This window comes from Hypanus sabinus, chromosome 15, assembly GCF_030144855.1.
Source record: "Hypanus sabinus isolate sHypSab1 chromosome 15, sHypSab1.hap1, whole genome shotgun sequence".
Lineage (NCBI taxonomy): Eukaryota > Metazoa > Chordata > Chondrichthyes > Myliobatiformes > Dasyatidae > Hypanus > Hypanus sabinus.
Window position 1 is genome coordinate 43,653,449 of NC_082720.1, and position 23,982 is coordinate 43,677,430.

General features: G+C 40.7%; 1 protein-coding gene across 8 annotated transcripts in view; it reads right to left on the reverse strand.

Annotated features, from left to right (window-relative positions):
• slc23a1 (solute carrier family 23 member 1) overlaps nt 1–23,982 on the reverse strand; it is a 243,339-nt gene that overhangs the window by 125,344 nt on the left and 94,013 nt on the right. For 2 of the 8 annotated variants that reach the window (XM_059990266.1, XM_059990263.1), the window contains exon 1: nt 9,471–9,521. The exons of the other annotated variants lie outside the window; for them this stretch is intronic. In XM_059990266.1, the coding sequence (XP_059846249.1) occupies nt 9,471–9,506 (36 nt within the window). In that variant the 5' untranslated portion in view covers nt 9,507–9,521. Of the gene's footprint in view, nt 1–9,470; nt 9,522–23,982 lie in introns of those variants that run through there. 8 annotated transcript variants of the gene reach the window in all.

Here is a 23,982-nt window from a genome sequence, read left to right on the forward strand (position 1 = left end):
TCCTAGATGAGTTGATGAGCCCATCTGCCCGAAGTCTTCTCATTACATTCAAACAAAACCACTCCAGTTTTGAAATACGGCCTGTCTAGTACAGGGTGCAGTGTAATCAGTCCTGCTTACTGCTTTGGTCTATAGGTAAGGCATATTTCACATGAGGCCATGGTCTGGCTGATGTCTTGGTTCATTCTTAGCCAGTACATCACTTTATGAGTTCTACATTTACATTCTTCCTGACCAAAATGCCCTTCAAGTACCTTCTAGAGTATTTCTTTGTGTAGTAATACTGGAATCACAAATTTGTTTCCTTTGAAGACCATATCTTCCACTACTGACAGATCAGCTCTGCGTGCCTAAGAATCCTGAATACACATTGGACAGTCATTATAGTTGCTGGCCATCCTTTCTGTATTGTCTCTTTGAGTACTTTCATCATTTCATCTGTCCCTGCTGCTTACCTAATCATCTCTGGAATGGGGGTGATTATCATAGGCTTGTATATCAGAATTAATCACTTGGTCATTCTTTTCTTGCTTGTTGACTACTCAAGACAACACATCAGCAACAAACATATATTTTCGCATCGTGTGGTCATCTTCACATCATTTTTCTGCAGCCTTATCAACATGTACCGTATCCTCATGGGATAGTCTTTCAATAATTTATGGTCCATCTCCACCTCAAAAGTTGGTCCATAGATGTACTGATGGCACCTTTTTCATGCATATGTGCTGGCAAGAATTGCTTTCTCTATTTGTGCATGGTTGGCTTCCACACTTGTTAAAGCCCTTGAGCCATGGGCCACAAGTTGCCATGTGTCATCGTGCTGCTCCAAGGCCATACCAGGATGCATCAGCCGAGATCCTAGTACACCTTCCAGAATTGTAAAACTTCAGAACCAGCTCTTTGGTTAGAATACTTTTCAGAATCTGGAAACACTCTTCTTGTTCCTGAGACCAAATACACTCATTTCGCCAATCAAGGAGTGACTGAATTGATGCTGGCACAGTAGACAGTCGAGGGATTGATGTAGCCAGTTAAGTCACCATCCGCTAGAAATATCTCACCTCCTCCTTGTTTTGGAGCCTCTCCATGTTTTCAATGGCTGACATTTTTCTTGGGTGGCTTCACTCCCTCTTCCAATGTGACATCTCCAATGAAAGTCAGCGTCTTAACATCAAATTTATATTTCTCTTTATTTAGTTTCAAATTGACATTCTGTGTCACATCCAGTACCTGTCTCTGTTGTGCATCACGTTCATCCCTAGTGAAACCCCTCCCCCAGATGATGATGTCATCCATCATGTTCTTGACACCAGGTATGCCCTGAAACATCATGTGGATGGTTTTATGGTAGACTTCTAGTGTAGGCAGAATCCCATATCACAGCTGAGGAAAGCGATACCTTTCCTATGCTGTGTTAGTACTCGATCTCAAACTTGCCTCATAAAGATTCATATACCAAAACCCAGATGACGTGTTCAGTTTGCGAAACAAATTGGCATCTGCAAATCAGGACATGGTCTCCTCCCATGTTGGTAATTTAAACTGCCCTCTCTTGATGGCTTTATTGGGATCTCTTGGGTCTAGACATATCCACACTGCTCCCTTTTTCTTTTGCACAATGGCCAGTGAGCTCACCGCTCTGTTGGTTCTTCCATTTTCTGTATGGCATTCATCTGTGCTAGTTCTTATTTAAGTTTGTCTCTAAGTGCATGATGCACCATCAATAACTCTCTCTGAGACGTAAAGGCGAGATATCGGCTTTTATTGACTGGAAGAAGGATCAAGCAGTGGTTGACCACCATACTACATCCTGGAGACAGAGAGGCCGGGCTCAGACCTCAATTGCCTTTAAACCGGGGTCTGTGGGAGGAGCCACAGGAGCAGTCAGCAAGGGGCATGTCCAGACAGGTGTATGTAGTTCACCACAGTGCAAACAGAACTTTCCTGTGTGCTTAGACAACAGGTGCTACATCTACATCTACATCTACATCTACATCAAATTTGTGAACACCAGGTAAGCATCCGAGTCCTTCAAAGAGGTTTGCATACTCTTTCACAAGTGTTGTATGGTCATCTTTGGTCTGTGAAACTCCTATGACTACTCTTTTCACCAGGTTGAGCCTTTCACAGGCGATCAGACCTAATGTTGACTGTACTCTCCTTTCTATAATCAGTAGCTGTGACCTTAGATACAGCCCCATGTGTTTCAGCTCCATTTTACTGAAATGTTCTCTCCCATATATCATGTCATTTTTAAATGCACTGGGTAAACCTTGCTCTTTATTTTGAGAGTCTTACAATCATCCATAGATAACAGATTCACCTGGGCTCTGGTGTTGAGCTTGAACGGAATTACTGTCTCATTCTCAGTCGCTGGAACAATCCACTCTTACCAGCACCGACAGTCTGCAGAAAATCTGTAAAGACTTCCTCCATTGTCTCAGCAACCAAGTTCACTTTTTCTCTTAGTAGCCGCGGCTTTGCAGCACTTTACAAAATGATTCTTCTTCCCACAGTTATTGCTGGACTTCTGATAAGCAGGACACACCTTTGGAATGTGCCTACCTCCACATTTGCTTAGTTTGCTTCGGAGCCTATCTCTTTGCTTTGCTGTTGCTTTGGAAAATGCTTTATACATTGCTGCTCTGTTTCACTGTGCAGCTCCTTAGCTTGTGCTCACGTAGACTCTACTGCCTTGCACATATCGACAGCCTTTTCCAGCGTCAGATCCTTTTTGCAGACAAGTCTTTCTCTGAGCCTATTATCTAGGATTCTCCAGGCTACTTTCTTTCTAACTGGTATATCTCTCAAATCTCCAAATTCAGTATGTGAAGTTCAGTTAAGTATTGGTCAAAGCAAGCACTTTGTTTCTGTTCACAGGAAAATAACTTTTATCTCTGAAACATTATGATTTTACTTCGGACAAAATATTCAAATTTTGTCATCAGAGTGTCCATCTTAAAGGCTGTCTCATCAATTTGAAAGCAGTCATAGATGTTCAAAGCACCTTTGTCAATTACATGTAGAAAAATAGGTGCTTTCAATTTTTCATCAGCTCCCCTTGCTCCACTAGCCACTAAATATATATTGAATCACCGTTTGAATCATTTCCAGTTATCCATTAAATTGCCACAAATCTGCATAGGTGTGAGAGGATGTGTGTTACCCATGACAGAAAATATCAGCCTCTCACCTTAAGTTCTCTTGATTAATTCGGGAACAACGCGTTCTCTTGCCTCGCTAACCGACTGACCTCACTTGCTCCTAGCATCCATACTCACGCAAGCTTTCTCAGCCGAGCACAGTCTTCATTTATTGTCTGCGTCTAAACTTCATGCCAACATCTGACAACATGTTATGTCTGTTCTTCGCAAAGTCAAAATTGGCATGGGTAAACGCTAGAATATTTTATTTACAGAAGCGGCTTCAGCTCATCACTAAGCGCATGCGACCAGCTCACAAACATCACTTCCATTTCCGGGATGAAACCCCTGCATTGCCCACAAGAAAATGAAGCTCTTTATTATGTACACACATTACAACACAAGCTATAAAAGGTCAGTGGACAAACTTGGGCTGGAATGTCAGAGTATAAGGGAAAGTTACGAGAGGCAGAGAAAGAGTAGACAGAATCTTTTTTCCTCAGGCAGAATTATCAATTATTAGAGGATGTACGTTTAGATGGATGTTGAAATTTTAAAGGAGAAGTGAGGGGCATTTTTTTAATATAAGAAAAGTAAACAAATATCAGAAAAATTCATAAAAATTGCATTGGCAGAAGACAAAAAGACTATCACAGTGACTTGGAAATCGGATTCATACTTAAGTATGGATCGTTGGAATAATGAAATTTTTAGCTGCATTCCACTTGAAAAAATTATTTATAATTTAAGAAATAAATATGACATATTTCTGAAAATTTGGCGCCCTTACTTACAAAAGATAGGATTAAATATATAGGTGATCTGAAGATAAAGTTATTGGTCATCTGGGGAAAAAAAGAAATACATATATTAAAGCTATTTTGAATTCCATGGAGCATGTGGGGATCTTCCGATATCTAGGCAATCTTTCTTTCTTTCTTTCAGACAGGGATGTTAAGGGGGAAAGGGTTAAGGGGAGGGGGGAGGGCTGATATCATATCATAATTCTATTCATCCTACGTAATTATCTAAAAAAATTGAATATTTTTTTTTAATAAGCAATGTGGTAGGTGACTGGAACAGGCTGCCAGGGTAGTGGTAGAAGCAGATACAATGGTGGCATTTAAGAGAAGCCATTGGATAGATTCATGATTATGATTATGAATGGAAGGATATGGTTGATGCATAGGCAAGATATATTTTGCTTAATTTAGCACAGAGTTCAGTGCAGAAAGTGTGAGCTATAGGCCTGTTCCTATGCTGTACTGCTTTATGTCCCCATAGACTGCTGCAATGCAGCAGGAAGTAACAAACAGTCATGTGTCTCTGCAAAAAAAAAACATTGCAAGAACCTGTACAAGATTTTTGAGGACAAAGCCAAGCCCAACTTTGAGAGCATAGGATTTTGTGCTTATTTAGTACTTTAAACTATTATGATGCAAAGGTAAAACATGTCTTATTGCTCATTCACAATTAGCCTAAAGAATCTGTGTAGAGATTTCACATTCCAATAGTTTAAAATATCATTGCAATAAGAATGAGGAGTGGAAAAAGAAACATTGAACAGAATTTACAATTCAGAGGTAGCTTGAGGACATGTGTATCAGGATTACCCAAACCATTAAATTCTCAAGAGAAGTAGGCCAAAACACATCTTGTCTATTGATGCACCATCAATAACTCTGAGACCTGGGTTAAGGTAGGCTTTTATTGGCTGGAAGAAAGCACAAGCAGCAAGTGACCACCATACTACATCCTGGAGACAGAGAGGCCGGGCTCAGACCTCAATCACCTTTATACCGGGGTCTGTGGGAGGAGCCACAGGAGCAGTCAGCGGGGGGGGTGTCCAGACAGGTATATGTAGTTCACCACATCTATAAAATTTGTCAAACTATTGTAGTGTATCTTTTAGCAAGGACATGCAGCCTTTTGTATAGATAGAAGTATTCACATTGTGATGCTGTTTGTACAGGCGACTCATACAGCAACAGATTATTTACTGGATAGTTTTAAGCATTTAATCTACAGCAATAATATAATCAATTTACAGCTAATTTAATGATGTTACCTAACAAATAAAACAATAGATCTTTGTATACATAGGATATGAAGAAATATAACTAAACCTCCTTTCAAAATGCCACATGTCCTGCTTTATCAATGACATACTTTACAATACCTACAGATCCACTGTGCATAGGCTTGGAATTATCCAAGACTCCATCCAACAAATTAATACAAGATAGATGAAAATTGCAACAAAAAGACGTGATTATTCATTGTTTTAAACATTGCAAAACTTAATTTGTGCTGTATGCACATACAACACTAAATCTTGAAAGTAAGTTTTGTAATTTTCAGAATATGCATTTATGAAAACCTTCTTAAATGATTTATATCCTGTAGTCTGAAATGCAACTTTTAACTGGATGTATTGGTTCATAATTTCTGTTTGATAACATTCTTAATAAAAAAACGCCTTTTGCAAACCACCATCTTTTCAAATCTTGAAATAAAACTACCCTTAATCACTTTTTAACATTTTCCTTTATGTTAAAAGCCTTTTTCATGTAGGTTTGTGTGTTTACTTACAAAGTAATTACAATATCCAAAATACAATACAATATAATTAATCATACAACCCAAATATGCACCAAATCAAATTAGATATATCTAAGATAGATAATACATTTGGCATTTCAAGGTTTAAATAACAATATGAAATTAATTGATATCTTTTAAAAGCTTTAGACCTTCTGAAACTAGCATAAAAAGCTTGTTATTAAAAGCAAAAGATAAAATGAATGTCAAGTCCAGCAGACGACTCAAAGATTTTAATTTTAGAAAGCAGCTTCAGAACCACAATTATTACAGAAAACTATTCTGATCTAGTGATTGAGATAAATCATGTCGTGGTTTGACTTCTATCCATTAGCCAAGAACTACAGGAAACCAGGTGAAGTGATCAACAATGGTTGTGTTCTTCAAGATAACAACAGGTACCCCCATTGTTTTTTTACAAAAATGGTGTGAGCATTGAACATGCTAATTGAAATGAAAGCTACGGCACTTTTCAAGACAAGCGTACTTGCAACACATTCAGGTTCTATTTCTTGTGAACATCTGTGATAAGAATGAGCCATAATTTCAGTCCATATTTTCTCTATCATTAAAATACTGGAAATATTAACCCTATGCTTATATTCTTTGTCATCTACTTTTATTTGAACTGAGTGCAACAGAATATTCTTGAACACAATCGAAGAGTTATTTTAAATCTCATCACACAGCTACTACCGCAAGAGCAAATTAATAACTGCAGAATATACAATGTTTCAGGCCAATTAGTCTAATTACCTGTCTTTTCTAAATTAAATAATAATGACCAATTTACCTCAATGGAAAACCTTAACTTTACAACACACTGAGTACAGCTGTGCTCAACAAAACCATCTATCAATAATGTCAATTGCTCTGTGGAATATAATAAAAAGTCATCATTTCTCTAACATTAATTAATCATTTGAAAAGGTGGCCTTTCCCCTCTGCCTGTGGTTGATTTAAGCCTTCATGAAAAGATCAAGATGAAGAGTGATTGGATATCAGTGGCACAGAAAGGCTGATATTATGGCTTCCTGCATATCCACACAGTTGGTTCCATAGATCCAGCGACAGAATGTTCAGGTGTTTCTATTTATTTTCCAAAGTTTCAGGTGATTATTGAGAAAAGATTATCAAAGTATCAGTATTCATGTCTTGAGATGCTTGCAGTCAGTTTAGCCTTGAAATGGGTTGAAGAAGTATACCCTGATTATCTACTTCGGTGCTCTGATTTATTCTCAATCTTGACATCTACTAAAACAGGTATTTCAACTTGTCTCCCAGATATTCTTCCTGAGATTGGACATTATCTGTCGAGGCTGCAGGGTCTAGGCTTGTCCTGATGGGTTCCTGCCCATGTTCATGTTGAAGGAAATGAGGAGCCAGACATTCTAACCAAGCAATCACTTAAAATTAAAGATATAAATGCAGTGGTGGTAAAAGTCATAATTTGGGTTTCTTTGTTTTGTAGTTGCCTTTAAGAAGACGAATCTCAAGGTTGTATAAAGTATACATACTTTGATAATAAATGTACTATAACTTTGACTTTGTTCCAAATCAATATGAATGATACAGGCATTTGTCAAGAAATGATGCAACATATATTGTTTCAATGCAGATCCTTTGAGAGGCAAAGGAAATATCTAATTACAAAACTCAGATCAGTGGGACAGACACAGTTTAACATGGAAGTTTGTTAGGATATCACTGCCATCACAATATATATAAGCAACACACACGGAATGCTGAAGGAACTCAGCAGGCCAGGCAGCATCTATGGAAAAAAGTAAAGTCAACATTTCGGGACGAAGCCCTTTGGCAGGACTAGAGAAAAAAGCTGAGGAGTAGATTTGAAAGGTGGGGGAGGGGAGAGAGAAACACCAAACGATAGGTGAAACTTGGAGGGGGCGGGATGAAGCAAAGAGCTAGGAAGTTGATTAGTGAAAGAGACAGAAGGCCATAGAAGAAAGGAAAAAAGAGGAGGAGGAGCACCAGAGGGACGTGATGTGCAGGCAAGGAGACAATCAGAATCAGAATCAGGTTTATTATCACTGCCATGCAACATGAAATTTGTTAACTAAGCAGCAGCAGTTCAATACACTACATAATATAGAAGAAAAGAAAAAAGTAATAATAACAAATAAACAAGTAAATCAATTATGTATATTAAATAGATTTTTTAAAATGTGCAAATACAGAAATACTATATATTAAATAAAAGTGAGGTAGTGGTCAAAGATTCAATGTCCATTTAGAAATCTGATGGCAGAGGGGAAAAAGCTGTTACTGAATCGCTGAGTGTGTACCTTCTCGCTTCTGTAACTCCCTGATGGTAACAGTGAGAAAAGGGCATGTTCTGGGTGCTGGAGGTCCTTAATAATGGACGCTTCCTTTCTGAGACACCGCTCCCTGAAGATGATGTCCGGGATGCTTTGTAGGCTAGTGCCCAAGATGGAGCTGACTAGATTTACAAACTTCTGCAGCTTCTTTCAGTCCTGTGCAGTAGCCCCTCCATACCAGATAATGATGCAGCCTGTCAAAATGCTCTCCATAGTACATTTATAGAAATTTTTGAGTGTATGTGTTGACATGGCAAATCACTTCAAACTCCTAATAAAGTATAGCCACTGTCTTGCCTTCTTTATAACTGCATCGATAAGTTGGAACCAGGTTAGATCCGCAGAGATCCTGACACCCAGCAACTTAAAGCTGCTCACTCTCTCCACTTCTGATCCCTCTGTGAGGATTGGTACGTGTTCCTTCGCCTTACCCTTCCTGAAGTCCACAATCAGCTCTTTCATCTTACTGATCATTGAGTGCCAGGTTGTTGCTGTGACACCACTCCACTAGTTGGCATATCTCACTCCTGTACACCCTCACGTCACCACCTGAAATTCTACTAACAATGGTTGTAATACAAACTTTCTAATATATCGTTCAAGATAAATCTTACATGCCTTGCCTCTAATGTGGACCAATTAACAGTTAATTGTTTTCCTAAACATCACAATGACCCAAAGAAACAGAAAGGTCTATTATAGTGAAAATTTCTTCAGTGATTGGTATGGATTTGGTGGGGTGATTGACAACCTCCCATGCTGTATCTCTATATTTATTGAAATCACCATTCTCATGTCAGTCTTCCATTGATAGGGTGTCACCCTGGGTTGTCAATGAAAATGATTCCATATTTTCCAGATGAAATAAAATCATTGGTTTGAAAGTTATGTTGGTCTGCTAAACACCATTAAACTTTACAAGAAGCAGAGGTGGCCTTACAATGTGAAGTCAACATTTTGTTTATTTATAATATTAATTTTACTAAAAGTCCAGCAATTCAACTTAAGAGCAAGCAATTTTCATATCAAAAATAACTAGTATCTTTATTTTCTCAAAACTAAAGCAATTTTTAGAAGTTTAATCATTCACTGCCAGTGGACAGGTGGAGGAAGTGTACTTATTCATGTTAACATATCATTGAAACACCTTTTTATTGACCTGAGATGTACAGTTCCGCAATAAGCCTTTATCAATCAGTGCTCTTCACTCCAATGATTTCATTTCATCTGGAAAATATTGAATTATTTTCATTGACAATCCAGGGTAACAACCTACCAACATGGAAGAATTTCAGTTACATAAATCTTGACAAAATGTATTTTCAAACAAGTTCTGATTAGACAATTGAGTTCAGTGAGAGTGGTCATATAAATATAGACATACAGCATGGGAGCTCGTCCATCCCTCCACCGAATCCATGGCGATCACTGAGGAATCTTTCACCACGATAGACCTTTCTCTTCCTTTGGCTCATTATGACATTTGAGGAAAACAATTAACTCTTAATTAGTCCAACATAGAGCAAGACCAGTAAGAATTAACTCATTATTGAGCAAATAGAATCACTGCACACTAAACACATTGAATTATAAGACCATAAGATATAGGGGCATAAATAGGCCATTAGGCCCATTACCATTTCATCATAGCCTACTATCTTCCCTCTCACCTATCACCTCAGCCCTAATCACCTGCCTTCTCTACTTCAAGGACAAAGAGACAATTTTGAATGAGATTGGAGGCAACATCGGATACACAGCAACTCTGGCAGGGTTTACAAGACATTACATCCTAGAAATCAAAACTCAATAGTATGAATGGCAGTGATGCTTCACTACCAGATGAACTCAATGATTTCTATGCGTGCTTTGAAAGGGAGAATATAACTACAGCTGTGAAGATCCCTGCTGCACCTGATGACCCTGTGATCTCCGTCTCAGAGGCTGATGTTAGACTGTCTTTAAAGAGAGTGAACCTTCACAAGGTGGAAAGTTCTGATGGGGTACCTGGTAAGGCTCTGAAAACCTGTGCCAATCAACTAGCAGGAATATTCAAGGACATTTTCGTACTCTCACTGCTATGGGCAGAAGTTCTCACTTGCTTCAAAAAGGCAACAATTATACTAGTGCCTAAGAATAATGTGCCTTAATGACTAATACCCGGTAGCATTCACATTGACAGTGATGAAATGCTTTGAGAGGTTGGTCATGACTAGACTGAACACCCGCCTCCACAAGGACCTGGACCCATCGCAGTTTACCTATTGCCACAATTGGTCAACAGCAGACTCAATCTCAATGACTCTCCACACAGTTTCAGACCACCTAAACAACAAAAACACTTACATCAGGATGCTGTTCATCAACTATAGCTCAGCATTTAATATCATCATTCCCATAGTCCTGATTGAGAAGCTGCAGAACCTGGGCCTCTGTACCTCCCTCTGCAACTGGATCCTCAACTTCCTAACCAGGAGACCACAGTCTGTGTGGATTGGTGAAAACATCTCCTCCTCGCTGACCATCAACATTGGTGCACCTCAGGGGTATGTGCTTAGACCACTGCTCTACACTCTATATACACAGGACTGTAGCTAGGCATTTCTCAAATACCATCTATAAATTCACTGATGATACAACCATTGTTGGTAGTATCTTAGGTGGTGATGAGAGGGTGTACAGAAATGAGATATATCAACTAATGGAATGGTTCTGATATCCCTTCATGCCCTGACCAGTGAAGAAACGACCAACTTCTGCCTTCAATGCACATAAAGACTTAGCTTCCACAGCCACCTGTGGAAATGAATTCTATAGATTCACCACTCTCTGGTTAAAGAAATTCTTCCCCATCATTCTAAAAGGGTGCCCCTCTACTCTGAGGATGACTTCTGGTTCTAGACACTCCCACCATAAAAAACATCCTCTCCGCATCCACTCTATCATGGCCTTTCATCATTCGACAGGTTTCATTTAGGTCACCCCTCATACTTGTGAATTCCAGCAAATATAGGCCCAGAGCCACCAAATACTCTTTATATGACAAGGTACTCAATCCTGGAATAATTTTCTTGAACCTTCTCCAGTTTCAGCACATCCTTTCAAGATAAGGGACTCAAAACTGTTCACAATACTCCAAACGAAGCCTTATCAGTGCTTCACAAAGCCAATAGCCAATAGGATGATCCTGGACTAATTTCCATTTGGCATAACTTACTTATTATTATTTAACTATTTATGGTTTTTTATATTGCTATATTTCTACACTATTCTTGGTTGGTGCAACTGTAACTAAACCCAATTTCCCTCGGGATCAATGAAGTATGTCTGTCTGTCAACATTACATTCTTGCTTTTTTATTCTACTTGTCTTGAAAGGAATGCTAACATTACTTTTTGCTTTCCTTAGCACAGACACAATCTGCAAATAAACCTTTAGGGATTCCTGCACAAGAACTCCCAAGTACCTTAGCACCTCAGGTTTTTGAATTTTCTCTCCATTTAAAAATAGTTCACCCTTTCATTTCATCTACCGAAGTGCATAATCATACATATCCAAATATTATATTCCATCTGCCATTTTTTGCCAAATCTCCCAATCTGTCTAAGTTCTTCTATAACCTCTCCACTGCTTCAAAACTATCTGCACTCCACCTATCTTCGTATCATCCACAAACTTTGCAAGAAAATCATCACTTCTGTCATCTAAGTCATTGACATATAATGTAAAAAGAAGCAATCCCAACAAAGACTCCTGTGGATCACTACTGGTCATCAGGAGCCAACCAGGAAAGGCCCCCTTTATTCCCACTCTTTGCCTCCTGCCAATCAGCCACTGCTTTATCCATGCTAGTATCTTTCCTGCAATACCATGTGCTCTTAACTTGTTAAGTAGTCTCATGTGTGGCATCTTGTCAAAGGACTACTGAAAATCCAAGTACATAACATCAACCAATTTCCTTTGTCTATCCTGCTTGTTATTTGTTCAAAGAATTCAAACAGATTTGTCAGGCAAGATTTTCTCCTGAGAAAACCATGTTGACAGCAGCTTAGTTTATCACGTGCCTCCAGGTACCTTGAAACCACATCCCTAACAATCAACTCCAACATCTTCCCAGCCACTGAGGTTAGATGAACTGAACTATAATTTCCTTTTATCTGCCTCTGTCCCTTTATTGAGGATTGGAGTGACATTTGCAATTTCCCAGTGTTTTGGAAGCATTCCAGAATCTATTGATCTTGAAAGATCATTACTAATGCCTCCACAAATTCTTCAACCAGCTTTTTCAAGACCCTCTGGTGTACAACATTTGGTCCAGGTGACACCTACTTTTAGAACTTTCAATTTCCCAAGAACTTTCTCCCTAGTAACGACACACTTCTGACCACTGACACTCTGGAACATCCACCATACTGCATGGGTCTTCCGCAGTGAAGACTGATGCAAAATACTTATTCAGTTTGTCCGCTACTTCCTTGTTCCCCATTAGTACCTCTCCAGCATCGTTTTCCAGCAGACCAATATCCACTCTCACCTCTCTTTTACACTTTATGTATCTGAAGAAACTTTTAGTAAACTCTTTAATATTATCGGCCTGCTTACTTTCATGTTTCCTTCTTAATAACATTTTTAGTAGCCTTCTGTTCATTACTAAATGATTCCCAATCCTCTAACTTCCCAGTAATTTTTTGATCTATTATATGCCCTCTCCTTGATAGCATTCACTTCTCTTGTTAGCCATGGTTTTGTCATCTTGCCTTTAGAATACTTAATCCTCTTTGGATGTATAGATCATTGCTGGTCTGCCATTATCCCTGCCAGTTTTTTTTTCAACCAGTTTTGTCCAACTCCTCTCTCATGCCTCTGTAACTCCTTTTACTCCACTGTAATAATGATACATTTGACTTCAGCTTCTCCTTCTCAAATTTCAGGGTGAATTTGATCAGATTAAGATCACTTGCCCTTTGGCTTCTTTTTTCCTAAATTTCTCTAATCAATTCCAATTCATTGCTCAACACCAAATCCAGAATAGCTGAATTCCCCCCAGTGGGCTCTGCAATACCTGAAGGGCCAGCAGGTAGCGCCAACACCTCCAAGACCAATGGTGTCATCTGTCTTTGTTATATTCTGTAGGAACTCTTAAGTTGCCTCTGTACTTTGGTTGGACTCTGAACATGAATGTGGTTAGACAGTTATGTTGAGTGCCTCTGACTCTTGGAGTAAAGTTTAAAGATATCTGACTAACACTGTCACTGTCTCTGTCCACAATTGTGCTCAGACCCACCTGCAATCATTACAGGCTCAACCAGGATCTGCTCTTAAAAAGCTATCTCATAGGCATTCTAGAATTTCTCCCTGTTGGCATTCAAAATCAACCTGATTTTCCCAATCTACCTGCATATTGAAATTCCCATGACTATTGTAACATTGCCCTTTTGAAATGTATTTTCTATCTCCCATTGTAATTTGTAGACCACATCCTTTCCTTATTATTATTTGGGGGTCTGTATATAACTCCACTGGGGTCTTTTTACTCTTGCAGTTCCTTAGCTCTACCCACAATAATGATTTGTTTTCATTGTCTACTAAAGGAGTCATGCCACCCCCTCTGCCTTCCTGCCTGTCCTTCCGATACAATGTGTCTCCTTGGACATTAAGCTCCCAGCTATAATCTTCTTTCAGCCATGATTCAGTGATGCCCACAACATCATGCATACAATCTGTAACTGAGCTACAAGTTTGTCTACCTTATTCTATATACTACACACAATGAAGTACAACACCTTCAGTCCTGTATTCACCCTTTTTGATTCTGTCCACCTTATTGTTGAGACTCATCCTGTGGGCTACAATTTTGCCCAATCATCAGTCTTTCCTTGCCAGGTTTCTCACAGCACTTCACGTTTCTTTGTAAACCAACTACCTAATCCTCAGCACTATCACTCTGATTCCTAACCTCCTGCCAAATTAGTTTAAACCCTCCCTAATAACTTCAGTAAATCTGCCCACAAGGATGTTGGACCTCTTCAGGTTCAGGTATTATCCATCCCTTTTGTACAAGTCATATCTTCCCCAGAAGAGTTCCCAATAATCCATAAATCTGAAATCCTGCCCCCTGCATTAGTTCCTCAACCACACATATCCACCTGCCAAATTATCCTATTCTTACCCTCACTGGTGCGTGGCACAGGCAGCAATCAAGAGATTACTACCCTGGAAGTTCTGTTTCTCAACTTTCTACCTAGCTCCTTAAAATCTCTCTTCAGGACATCCTCACTTTGTCTATGTTATTGATGCCAATGTCCACCAAGATTTCTAGCTACTCATGCTCGCCTTGAGAATGCAATGGACCTGATCTGCGACATCCCTGACCCTGACATCTGGGAAGCAAAATACCATCTGGTTGTCACCATTGCACCCACAGAACTTCATCTCTGTTCCACACATAAAATGCTGGAGGAACTCAGCAAGCCAGGCAGTATCTATGGAAAAGAGTACAGTTGACATTTTGGGCATTATATGCTTCAGCATATTGTGTGTGTTGCTTGGATTTCCAGCATCTGCAGATTTTCTCTTGCTCATCTCTGTTCCCCTGTCATGGAATCTCCAAACAACACTGCAGACCTCATCACCTCTCTACTCTTCTGAGCCACAGCACTAGACTCAGTGCCATAGATTCACTCTTCATGGCTCCCCCCTAACAGGTCATTCCCCTTCAAGAGTCTCTAAAGATAGATACTTATTATTGAAGTAAGCTGCCACAGGTGTACTCTGCACTCGCTGTGCATTTCCCTATCTCCTGTAACCTAGGGGTGACTGTCTTCCTGTATCTTCTGTCTATCACCACCTCATTCTCCCATACAAGTTGAAGGTCATTGATGCAGCTCCTGTTCTGTAATACTTTCTCTCAGGAGCTGCATCTTGGTGCAGATGTACTTATCCGGGAGGCTAAAGGTCTTCCAAACTTCCCACATCCCACACACATTACACACCGCCCCTGGAGCCATTCTCACTACACTACTATGCGCTAACAGACAGGGAATGAAAAATTAGGAACAAAAAAGAGAGAAGCTTACCAGATACTTCACTTCACCCAAACCTGATAAGCCAAAACCACTCTGTCTGAAAACTAGCACGCTGAAAAGAATAGCTGCTCAAAGAATGGGCTTTGTGTTTGCATTATTTTTATTCACCCTTTCTAATGAATCCCTCTCAGTGATTGGTCAGGTTCATATATTTGGACAAGTAAATTCAGCTAGTTGAAATGACATTCTAATAATAATAATAATAATAGTGGAAAACTTCTGCAGTATATCAGATATTCAAGAGTGTCAGGGAAGTGAAGTTTGTGCGGTGAAAATTATAACTGAGAAGGTGCTCAGGAAGCTTAATTGTCTGAGGGTGGATAAATCTCCTGGACCTGGGTTCTCAAGGAAGTAGCTGGAGAGATTGTGGAGGCATTAACAATGATCTTTCAAGAATCGATAGATTCTGGCATTGTACCAGATGACTGGAAATTTGGAAATGTTACTCTGCTAGTTAAGAAGGGTGGGAGGCAGCAGAAAGGGAACTATAGACCTGTCAGCCTGACATGAGTGGTTGGGAAATTGTTGGAATTGATTGTTAAGGATGAGATTACAGAGTACCTGGAGGCACACGACAAGACAGGCCAAAACCAGCATGGTTTCCTGAAAGGAAGGTACTGCTTGACAAACCTACTGCAATTCTTTAAGGAAATTCCAAGCAGGGTAGACAAAGGAGATGCAGTAGATATGGTGTACTTGGATTTTCAGAAGGCCTGTGAAAAGGTGCCACACATGAGGCTGCTAAGCAAGATAAGAGCCTATGGAATTACATGTAGTTTACTAGTGTGGGTGGAGCATTGGCTGGTCGGCAGAAAACAGAGAGTGGGAATAAAGGGATCCTACTCTGGCTGGCTGCTGGTTACCAGTAGAGTTCCACAGGGGTCGGTTTTGGGACCGCTGCTTTTAACGAAGTATGCCAATGATTTGGACTATGGTATTAATAGATTTGTGGCTAAATTTGCCAATGATATAAAGATAGGTGGAAGAGTGGGTAGTGTTGAGTAAACAGAGAGGCTGCAGAAAGACTTAGATAGTTTAGAGGAATGAGCAAAGAAGTGGCAAATGAAATACAATGTTGGAAAGAGTATGGCCATGCACTTTGGTGGAAGAAATATTAAGCAGACTATTAGTTAGATGGGGAGAGAATTCAAAATGCAGAGATACAAAGGAACTTGGGAATCTTTGTGCAAGATACCCTAAAGATTAGCCTCCAAGTTGAGTTGGTTGTGAAGAAGGGGAATGCAATGTTGGCATTCATTTCTAGAGATATAGAATATAAGAGCAGGGATGTGATGTTGAGACTCTATAAGGCACTCATGAGACCACACTTGGAGTATTGTGTGCAGTTTTGGGCTGCTTATTTTAGAAAGGATACACTGACATTGGAGAGGGTTCAGAGAAAATTCACGAGAATGATTCCAGGAATGAAAGTGTTACCGTATGAGGAACGTCTGGCAGCTCTTGGGCTGTATTCCCTGGAGTTCGGGAGAATGAGGGGAGATCTCAGAAATATTTTGAATTTTAAAAGCCTGAACAGATTATATATGACAAAGTTATTTCCCATGGTAGGAGATTCTTGGACAAGAGAGTATGAAGGAGGTCCATTCAGAGCTGAGATGCGGAGAAATTAATTTAGTCAGAGGGTGGTAAATCTGTGGAATTTTTTTGCCACAAGTGGCTATGGAGGTCAAGTCATTGGGTGTATTTAAGACAGAGATAGATAGGTTCTTGATTAGCCAGTGTTTCAAAGGGTATGGGCTGAAGATAGGGGAGTGGGGATGACTGGAAGAATTGGATCAGCTCATGATTGAATGGCAGAACAGACTCAATAGGCTGAATGGCCTGATTCTGCTACTGTATCTTATGGTCCTATAATAATAATAATAAAAACCTTATTGATCCTGAGTGGGAAATTTTTCATTACAGCAACAACATTTAAAAACACACTTAGCATTGTGCAGACTTAACTAATAATGAAGTACAGAATAATAATATACACAGTAATAACTTACAAATGTGCTATAATTTGCAATAATGTACAATAATAATATATGAAATAATAAAACAGAGACTATTGTACTATGATGTGTGTTCTTCTGTCACACAGAGATGAACTGTTGAATATGCTTATTGCATTTGGTAGGGAAGATTTTCTGTAATGAGCTTTGTGACAGCGGAGCTGTGTGAGCCTGTTTGAAAGGCTCACTCAGCTTATTCACTTATCCACTGCTTATTCAGTAGGTCATGGAGAGGATGTGCCAGATGGCCCATAATGGTTAAGAGTTTGTTTAGTGACCTCCTCTTCACCACTAGCTCAAAAGAATCCAGAGGTTGTAGCCACGGACAGATCCAGCCTTTTTGTTGAGTTTATTTAGACTTCTTGCATCAAATGCACCAATGCTGCTCTTCCAACATAAAACCTCCAAGAAGACTGCACTCATTACAACAAACTGGTCAAAGATCTCCAACATCCGGCTGTATGCATTGAAGTATCTCAGCTTCCATAGAAAATAGAGTCTGCTCATCCCCTTCTTGTAAACAGCCTTGATGTTGGCTTACCAGTCAAATCTCTTGTCGAGGTGAACACACAAGTATTTGTACTCCTCCACCACCACAACTTCTTCTCTCAGAATGTATACAGGACTAGTTACAGTCAAGTTCCTCCTAAAATCGATCACTATCCCCTAGGTTTAGACCATATTCAGGCGCAGGTGATCGCTCACGCACTGGGCTCGTATGCAAACTTGGCTCAAGAGTGGACTCAGCTAACAGCCACATGACTCAGCGGTGAGAAGACTTCTTTTCATAAGTGATATACATCTAAGTCAGTATGATTTGGGGTTCATCCAAACAGGAAAATTGTAATGTGCCAATTAACAGAACCCTGATTTCAGCAAATGCTGTGTAAATATTGTCCTTATGCAATTATTAGTCAGCAAGAAGTCACAGATCAAACACCACATAAAATTATAACAGAAGTATATTTACTAATTTCAGCTTTATCAAACAGATATTAAGAGAAAGAAAAAAAATTAAAAGGTCCAGTACAGTGAAACCAGTCTAAATGTGCACATGACGTTGGGTCTCGTATCTTCCAAAAGCTGAGTGTAACTGTTACTCATGGCACTGACTTCACATCACCAATCAGTAATAGAGCTTCCCACCTTGGGTTCCTTCATCTTGCAAAGAACTCCTTACAATCATACCTTCCTGTTGGACAGAATCCTACAGCCTCTCTCCTGATCTTCTCTTCTCCGTACCTCCCATCAGATTACCACGAACCCCACCAGAGTCCATCACAAATCTCTCTCCACTCAGCTCTGTCTAGAAACTTCTCCGAAATCCACCATCCTGACTGGCTGACACAGCATTCCTCAGTTGAGTATCATAGTCCCTTATCTTTGGCCAAAACCAAAATACTCTACCCACAGAACACACTCCTTTTCATAGAAACCTACTAAATGAAATTCCCCACAGCATTAGCAGTAGAAATCTCAACCAGGGCATTACATTCCCCCCCCCCCCCAAACAAAAATACTCATGTCCTCATGACTTTGAAAATGATAAATGATCAAATCATTATTAATAATATACTATTCAAATGAATTTCATGATTTTAGGTAACATTTAGCACACTCTCATTTGCTCATCTTCTGTGCACATACAGCATTCAGTGGTTGGGTCTTTTTCAGGTTTCTCTGTTGATTGTCTTTCTGTCCTCATCTTTTTGTGCAGTGTTCTACTTCCAAGTGTAGCTTCCATGTCAGGCTCATTCCAGGTCTACACATACCTCCTGCCCTATGGGCAAAAGATGATTCTGATAGAGAATTTTTACAGGGCCATTCCCATCTTCTGACTTCACCTCGAAAACTGGCACATTTGGCATCTGGTTCTATGCAAGGCATGGACACCCAGCAGTCAGCTAGCTTATGCTTCCCCGGTAGCCTGTAATATCCTAGTAAAACTCTGGCTCCAGGCATCAGTTGAGAGAAGCTAATCTTTTGATCATATCCCCTCTTTTCCTTGATTTTGCTTGGTAGCAGTAACTGCTGCTAGCTCATAAACCTTTTGCAGTTCTTTCCTCATGTCAGACACATTCTTGAGATAGGTTTTCTGTGGCAAGCCTTCACCATCAGCTCCAAAGCAAAGATCTACAGGCAACCTCACTTTGAGTATCCAATAGCTTCATTCTAAGTGCAGCTGTAGCAGTGGACCAAATGACTCCATTTGTACCTTTTGCTGATCTCCAGGGTTCTGAGCATGTCTGACAATGTCTGATTGAACCTTTAGGCTGAGGATCACCCTGAGGGTGATAGGGCATAGTCCTCGACTTCTCAATTCCAAAGATGCTCAGTAACTCATGCATGAGCAGACTCTCAAAATCCCTTCCCTGATCACTGTGTATTCTTCTTGGGAGGCCATAATAAACAAAACACTTCTCCTGTACCAGTTTGGCAGCTGTGGACGCCCTCTGATTCTTTATAGGAAGGGCTTGAGCATAGCTGGTGTAGTGATCTGTGATGACCAGGACATTCACAGAGCTGCTGGAATCAGGCTCCATAGAGAGGAACTCCACACACATTAAATCAAGTGGTCCTGCACTCTGTAAATGAGATAATGGAACTCTCACAACTCTCATAGGCAGTGTTTTCCTCTGAATACGTCAGACGCACAACTTCATATCCAGAGTGGTCAGGTTGTGGAAAAGCACAACCAGAAGCTTCCAAATGATCCACTGCTCTGTCATGGCATAACCTTGCCTCGGATTTCCCCACTGTGGTAAACTGGCACATTGTTTTAATGGAAGGAATTCCCTTCCACTCTCTGTTTATTTCTGTTACCTCACACGAGCATCAGGACAAAGCATCTGCATCAATGTTCCTGCCCCCCAGCTAATATTTCAGGCTGAAATCTTAAGCAGACAACACCACCAACCAGCGATGACCTGTCGCATCCAACTTCAGCGAGGTCAGGACGCAAGTCAATGGATTGTTGGCAGTCTTCACCTCGAACAAGGCACCAAATAGAGAGTCACTTAACTTATCCAGCACAGCCCATTTCAATGGCAGAAACTCTGATTTGTGTTTAGGGTAGTTTAGTTTGGTGGGTGGCAGACTCTGGATGATGAAAGAAACAGTTCTCAACCCTTTGCCCTGGTCCATATGTAGATCACTGTCTAAACGCTCACGGGAGTTTGTGAAAGCTAACATAAGTGCATTAGTCAGCAACTTTCAGCAGTGAAAGGCCTCTTCACATTTTACAACCAATTTTTCCCCAAAAGGCTCTGAAGGGCTAAGATAGTCTTTAGCTTCTTTGCCTTTGGTTCTCCTCCGTTTCTACCCTAAGTAAGGGTATCTACACAGAAGCTGATTCAAAGGGTGGTTTACTTTGGAATGGTCTCCAGTGGTGCCCTCAGAATCCAAGGAATGAACATAGGCACTCACATCCTTGGGCCTTGGCCATTTGGTCTCTGCCTCTACCTTGGATGGATCCGTAGCTTCTTTATCCTGTGAAACTATGTACCCGATGTCGTTGACTGACATCTTACAGAATTGGCACTTCTCCAGTGACAGTTTTTAACCTGTCTGCTTTCAGGCAGTCTAGCACCTTCAATAGTCTTGTCTCATGCTCCTCCAGTACAGACCCATCCAGATACACTAGTACCTCAAGCAAATTCATGTCCCCAACAGTCTTCTCCATGGCATGTTGGAAAGTAGCCCATGCTTCTGTTATGGTCTGGGGCATCATTTCAGACAAAATGGATCCAAGTGGACATATAAATGCTGTCTTTTCTTTATCAGCTTCACTCTGGGTATCTGATAATACCCACTCCTTAGGTCCAACATGAATGAACAATTTTGCTCCGCTCAGGCAGGCTGGAGCATCCTCAATCTGTGGAACAGTGTATCAGTTGGTGACTGTACGCTGGTTCAATTTCTGACAGGCAACACCCATTCATACCTTCTCATTCTTCTTTCTTACCACCACTATGGGTGATGTATAGGGATTCTGTGACTCAGTAATAATTCCAGCTTCTTTCAGTTTCAGCAAATGCTGGGGCTAACCGTCGAGACCTTTCTCTGAAAGGTGCATACTGTGTTACTCGCGTAATGTGGCGGAGTACTCTTGGAGCAACCCACATCAAACTCGTCAATAAAAAAGACATCTTCAAACTTCAACATCTTCTTCGTTAGTCTCCTTCTCCATTCCTAGGGTACCTGGAAATCACCAATGATGAATGACTTTACTGTTAACTTTCCCAATCCAGGAGACTGTCTCTCTCACTGTTTCCTCACCAGAAAACTACTTTGTAGATATACGGCCACTGGAAAAAGATGTACCAACCCATGTCTGACGATGGCCTTTCTCTTCAAGGTATTCCTGACAATCACTGCCATCCTGCTTACCCATACAGCCAAATATTTCTGCAGCTCAGGTCTCACCAGCACCCCAGCACGTAAGTATAGACTCTTCTTCATGATCATCCACCTGGAGGGCCTTGGCATCAGGCATTCCAAGAATTTGGGGTTTCCCATCACTCTAGCTATTTCTCCAGGACATAACATGACAGGTTAGGTCTGGGTGTACCACAGAGTTCTTCATTTATGCTCATCATCCTGCTTAGCAGGAACTTGAATGGACAAGGTTTTCAAAAAAATTCTCTCCATCTCTCTCCTTGCAAGCTCCCACAAGCCTTCTCACAATGGGAGTTTTTGTTCTACAATAATGGAATTTTTATCTTTTTCAACCGGATTAGAACAGACTAACGGTAATGTATCACGTGCATCAGCTACACCAACATCTGCTTCTGAAAACTGCAGCTTCAATGACGTAACCATCATATGGATAATCATCAGTGCCCATGCCCCAAGTTTCTAGGGCACTGAGTAGCATTAATGGTAAGTGCGTCAAACACCAGTTGTAAAAATATCTGGAGAGGAGAGTATCCTGAGAACCTGTGTCAAGTATGGCACCAGCTTAATTACCCTCAGACCAAATGGAAGTACTCAAGCTTGGTCCCACTAAGCCTTCAGGAATAGGGTTTTGCACTTCAGCATTTTCCTTGATATGTTGGAACATGTTCTGTCTGAGACACCTGACCGTTCCCTTTCTCTACAAAGTTTCCCAGCCTCCTTTTCTATTTAAGTAACTGCTTTGTTACATTCCAAAGGTTTCCCTGTCCTTCACACTCCCACTTGAAATGTCCATCCTTACCACAGCTGTAACAGAAAGTACTGGTCGCTTCCCCTGTCAGCAGCAGCCCTCTGCTTGATGTGTTCCACCAGTGGGTTTATTTTCCTACCGGACTTTCACCCTTGGTGGCAGCACTAGCCGACATCAACTGAGATACCTGGTCTTGCAGGTTTTTCACCACATCCTCCAAAACCCCTGCTTCTGTAGCGTCAGGGGTTGCTTCAGCAACAGAGGCTACAACTGAAGACTTTGCCCTGCCAATGGAGGCCTCCGACTCTTCCATTGTATTTTCCTCTTCTCTTATTTCTCTGATCAGCTCAACAAACGAAGGAGGGGGAAGCATGTCTTGAGAGGCATTCAAATGCTTGAAGCAATCACGTTGTGTGACTGTGCACCCTTCACAACCTGCTCCATCTTTAATTAATTTATCTCAGCCAGACGAATAGCCCCTTGATGGCAAAAGCACTGCAGCTGACTCTCTAGGCAGGAAGTTCTCCCCTTTCTCCTGGAATGTGTGCCTAAATCTCATCATAACTCTGCCGGGCTGTTCATTGTGCCAAAAACATCTTGTAATGCTTGTATGTAGTCCATGGAAGTGACCAATGGGTTTTCTGCCTTTAAGATCTTCACCTCAGCAGCTGGATCTTTTAGATTCTCTACCAGTCACTCTCTCTTCATGTTATCTGAGCACTGCCAGTCATCCAGTAACTGAGGCGTCTGCCAAAGTCTCATATTCTTCCTTCCCATTGGAGGTGGGCTTGACTCCAGCATACAGAACTCAGCACCCTAATTAGCAGTTCACCAGGGCTTCAAATATCCACCCCACACAAAACACAAACATTATTAATGGTTCATCTCTTTGAATCACACAAAACTAACCAAGGACAGGAGAAACAGACAAACCAGTTGAATTTGTCCCCCTCCCATTTTGTGAACTCTGAACTGATTCTTGCTCTGGGATAATCTAATCGGAGCAATTGAACATGGACACAAAGAGCTTCAGGTAATGACTTTGTAAACCTGAGGCCATTCTCAGATGACTAGCTACTTATTATGTAAAATGTCAGACTTACCAAAGAAGCAATCTGTAATCTCATTAGACTAAGTCTGGGTCACCTCATTTTAATGGTTTGGACTAATCAGAATTGAAAGGCACAAATAAACAAAGCTGGGATGGGCAGAACCATGAAATAATGTTGGTTGTAGCCCTCGGCTAGAACCATTAAGAAGGGCGCCCAGGTAGGTCAGGTTATCTTAGCCAATGAAATGGAGATCCATCAGTCCAACTGATGACGAACAGTCTAAGAGTCGGGAGCTCCAGATACACAGGGATGATAACCCTCTAGCAAACAGAGATCGACCATCACAGATAAGGAGAGACCTCCCCCAACTCCCCGACATGTGGAGATCAGAATCACCTGGCTAATGTAGACTCCTTTCCCGAGTAATAGCATTTCTCTTCATTGACTATTCATGGAGGGTCAAGGATTCTAGTGGGGTACACACAGGTAACTAGTTTGTGAACCCACATGCTTTTTAGTTCAGACAATGCAAGTTATTTGTTGGTAAATACAGTTGCTTTGTGTCTCACTGATAATTATTACAAGGGGTGATTCT